The 3,340-nt window shown below is 32.1% G+C and overlaps 1 protein-coding gene across 1 annotated transcript in view; it reads right to left on the bottom strand.

Moving 5' to 3' along the window:
* LOC128251011 (peptidyl-prolyl cis-trans isomerase 1-like) overlaps positions 1–3,340 on the bottom strand; it is a 214,131-nt gene that overhangs the window by 13,821 nt on the left and 196,970 nt on the right. Inside the window, exon 4 of the mRNA XM_052977292.1 lies at positions 552–672. Within this exon, the coding sequence (XP_052833252.1) occupies positions 552–672 (121 nt within the window). The remainder of the gene's footprint in view (positions 1–551; positions 673–3,340) is intronic.

Genomic DNA, 3,340 nt, shown 5'->3' with positions numbered 1-3,340 from the left:
TTTCTTAAGATTTTAGTCCATATTCTTGTATGAAAGTTTGTGAATGAATCGACAAGTAGAAAAAATCTAAGGGGAGGTAACTGGTGATAGTTATTATTCAGGATAAGGGAGGGAATTATTCATTTTTGGGGTGGGATAAATAAACATACAAAAACACATGATCTAAGGTAGTGAGATGAAATACGTACAGTGATGGATATGTGATCATGAATTGAAATATATATTGGGACCAAAGTTGCTTATGCATTCATATTGAGGCATGTTCTGTGTTTTTCAATAAATAAATTATACACACACACACACACACATATATATAAATAAATTTACAGGGGAAGAGAGTAAGGATAACACAATGATACTGTTAAGAACCCACTAGATGTTGGAGACGTCATACTAATTTTTTTTTAGAAAATTCTTCAAATTTATCTTTGTTTACAAAAAGTGAAAAAGTGCAAAAGAGAGTGGGTTAAAATGTCAACAGGTCAAATCTTTATAGTGAGGTCACATGGAGTCAAATTGTTAGTGACTTCTGCTAAGATAAATGCCCTTACCTGATATGCAAATGCCATGTTGTCCTCGAGGGCCGTCGTAGACATTTGGTTAACATTGGTTGGCGGCATTGTCTGCTCTGAGACCATCTTGTATTTGTCAACATTGTGGTGCCGTTCAAATCTGATTTAGAAAAGAAACAGAAGGAGTTTTAGAGTGAGGTCATGAGATTGTTGATAGAATATAATACAGAGACGGAGAGAGAAAGAGAGGGATACAACGGTCATATATATATACATATACAATAGGTGCAGGAGTGGCTATGTGGTAAGTAGCTTGTTTACCAACCACATGGTTCCAGGTTCAGTCCCACTGCGTGGCACCTTGGGCAAGTGTCTTCTACTGTGGCCTCGGGCCGACCAAAGCCTTGTGAGTGGATTTGGTAGACGGAAACTTAAAAAAGCCCATCATATGTGTGTGTGTGTGTGTGTGTGTGTGTGTTTGTGTCTGTCCCCCCCACCATCGCTTGACAACCGATATTGGTGTGTTCACATCCCTGTAACTTAGCAGTTCGGCAAAAGTGACCGATATAATAAGTACTAGGTTTACAAAGAATTAGTCCTGGGAGTCGATTTGTTTGACTAAAGGCGGTGCTCCAGCACGGCTGCAGTTAAATGACTGAAACCAATAAAAGAATAAAAGAAAGAATATATATATATATATATATATATATATATACACACATTTATCAATTCATTTTGCAAAATTCCTGATGTGAAATTGCATGTAATAACAGTAATAAACAAATGAAGAAAAAAATATATATAGTGCATGTGTATATTTGGGAAAAAAATAAATAAATAAATAAAATGACCATCCCGTACAAACGGATAAAAAAATTATTGCTTAACAAGATCTCGGAGTGTTTGATCTCATGTCATTATTTTGTACTTTAGAATTTTTCTCAGTATAATAATTAATTAATCTATACATTCTAAATTATCTTACCCCACCAAATTTTGAACTCATGGACTAGTTTTTGTAATGTTTTTTTTTTTGTAATTTTCTTAATAGTTATACACTATGAATGTTTGTTTCATGACCTGAAACCCCGGAATTTATGAAATTTTTATACTTGTATATAATCACAATGGCTTAAACATATTCTTACAATATCATGAATAATTTTATGATTTTATTTAAAATTCCGAATGCGTGCGTATTCTCTGATGACGGAAATGTGGATTACTGAAGTTGAAAAGGATTTACCTACACACTTCTTCAAACATTCCCAGAAACAGCCATAAGATTTTTTCATGTTGAGTTCGTTTTTTAAAAGGTTGGTTTTTTTAAGAGTTGCTTTTCCTCACATTCGGTAAAAATGCGTTTATTATGGAAGTCTAGTGTGTGGCATTATTCTGTAGTAATGCCTTATATAAATATAAATAAATAAATATATTCTTGGGAATAAAAAATGATGGATTTTTTTTTCCCTTATGAGTTTTTTCACGCTAGCTTCTTGATAAAATTCTTGTAAAAGATTTTATCCTATTATTGAATTAATTAAATATATATTCGGAATATATTCAGTACTGAATTTTATTCTGTTTTAAACACGTGTACCGAGAGCGACTCAAAAAAATTCCCGTTTTTTACATAGATGTATAAGGATAAACATTATTCTGTTTGCTATATCGGATACATAAGGTGTTCGTTTTGGTAAGTTGAGGATTTTGTTTATTTTTATATATTTGTACCATACTATACTGATGATCAAAAGTTAGATATTATTCTAATAATCGGGAAATTGTTCGATATATAGTTGAGTTCGTTTTTAAAAGGTTGTTTTTTTTTAAGATTTGTTTTTCTTCGCATTCAGTAAAAATGTATTTATTATGGAAGTCTAGTGTGGCATTATTCTGTAGTAATGCCCTTATATATATATATATATATATATATATACACACACACAGAATGTTTGTACATCTGTATAGATATATAAACAATAATAGAATTTAACTGGAAGTAAAAGAGACAGAAAGAGTCTGAGTTGCAGGAGATTCAATGAAGGCAAAAGCTACATATGATGGTTTACTGAAAAGTTCCTATCTTTAAGGGTATCACAAAAGGCTTGGTTGGAGGCCCAACCTTCCAAGTTTTTTTACAGGGCTTAAAGAAAATGAAGGACCACTGCAATAGGTGTGTGAATCTGAGAGGGGAATATGTTGAGTAAAGTTATAATTAACCAATCCTCCTGTGTTTTTCTTTTACCCAAAGCCAGCAACCCTTTGGCACCCTTCATACATGTTGAAAGGAAATTTTACTGCCCAATACAGTGGGTGTTTTACTGCACAAAACAGTGGGTAGTTGTCCCATATTTCTATGTTTGCAGTTACTGACATAGTGTTTAATCAAAAATTTCCCCCTGAGGATAACCACGTGTGTGACCGAGAGCTCAGTGGTGACTCATTGAGATAAGACAAGAATTTCATTTCCATTGGTTCTGACACTGGCTACACAGGTTGTAAAACAATACAAACAGAACAACTTAAAATGAGGAAAAACAAATAAATTCCAACAGTTAATAGATATTCCAAGTTGTTTGATCACTCAAAAAACATGATTTTATGAGAAAGCTATATTATAACCTAATTAAACTAAAACATGACTTACAAACATACTCACACACATATATGTATATAAATATATATAAATATGTGTGTGTGTGTGTAGAAATATTTGTCTGTGTGAGTGTATCTCTGATTATCTATCTATATCTATGTATGTATGTGTGTGTATGTGTATATATATATATATATATATATATATATATATATATATATATATATAT

The sequence above is a fragment of the Octopus bimaculoides genome, chromosome 27 (genome assembly GCF_001194135.2).
Source record: "Octopus bimaculoides isolate UCB-OBI-ISO-001 chromosome 27, ASM119413v2, whole genome shotgun sequence".
Lineage (NCBI taxonomy): Eukaryota > Metazoa > Mollusca > Cephalopoda > Octopoda > Octopodidae > Octopus > Octopus bimaculoides.
The sequence above is the reverse complement of the archived record's forward strand: the minus strand, read 5'-3'. Positions and strand labels throughout refer to the sequence as shown.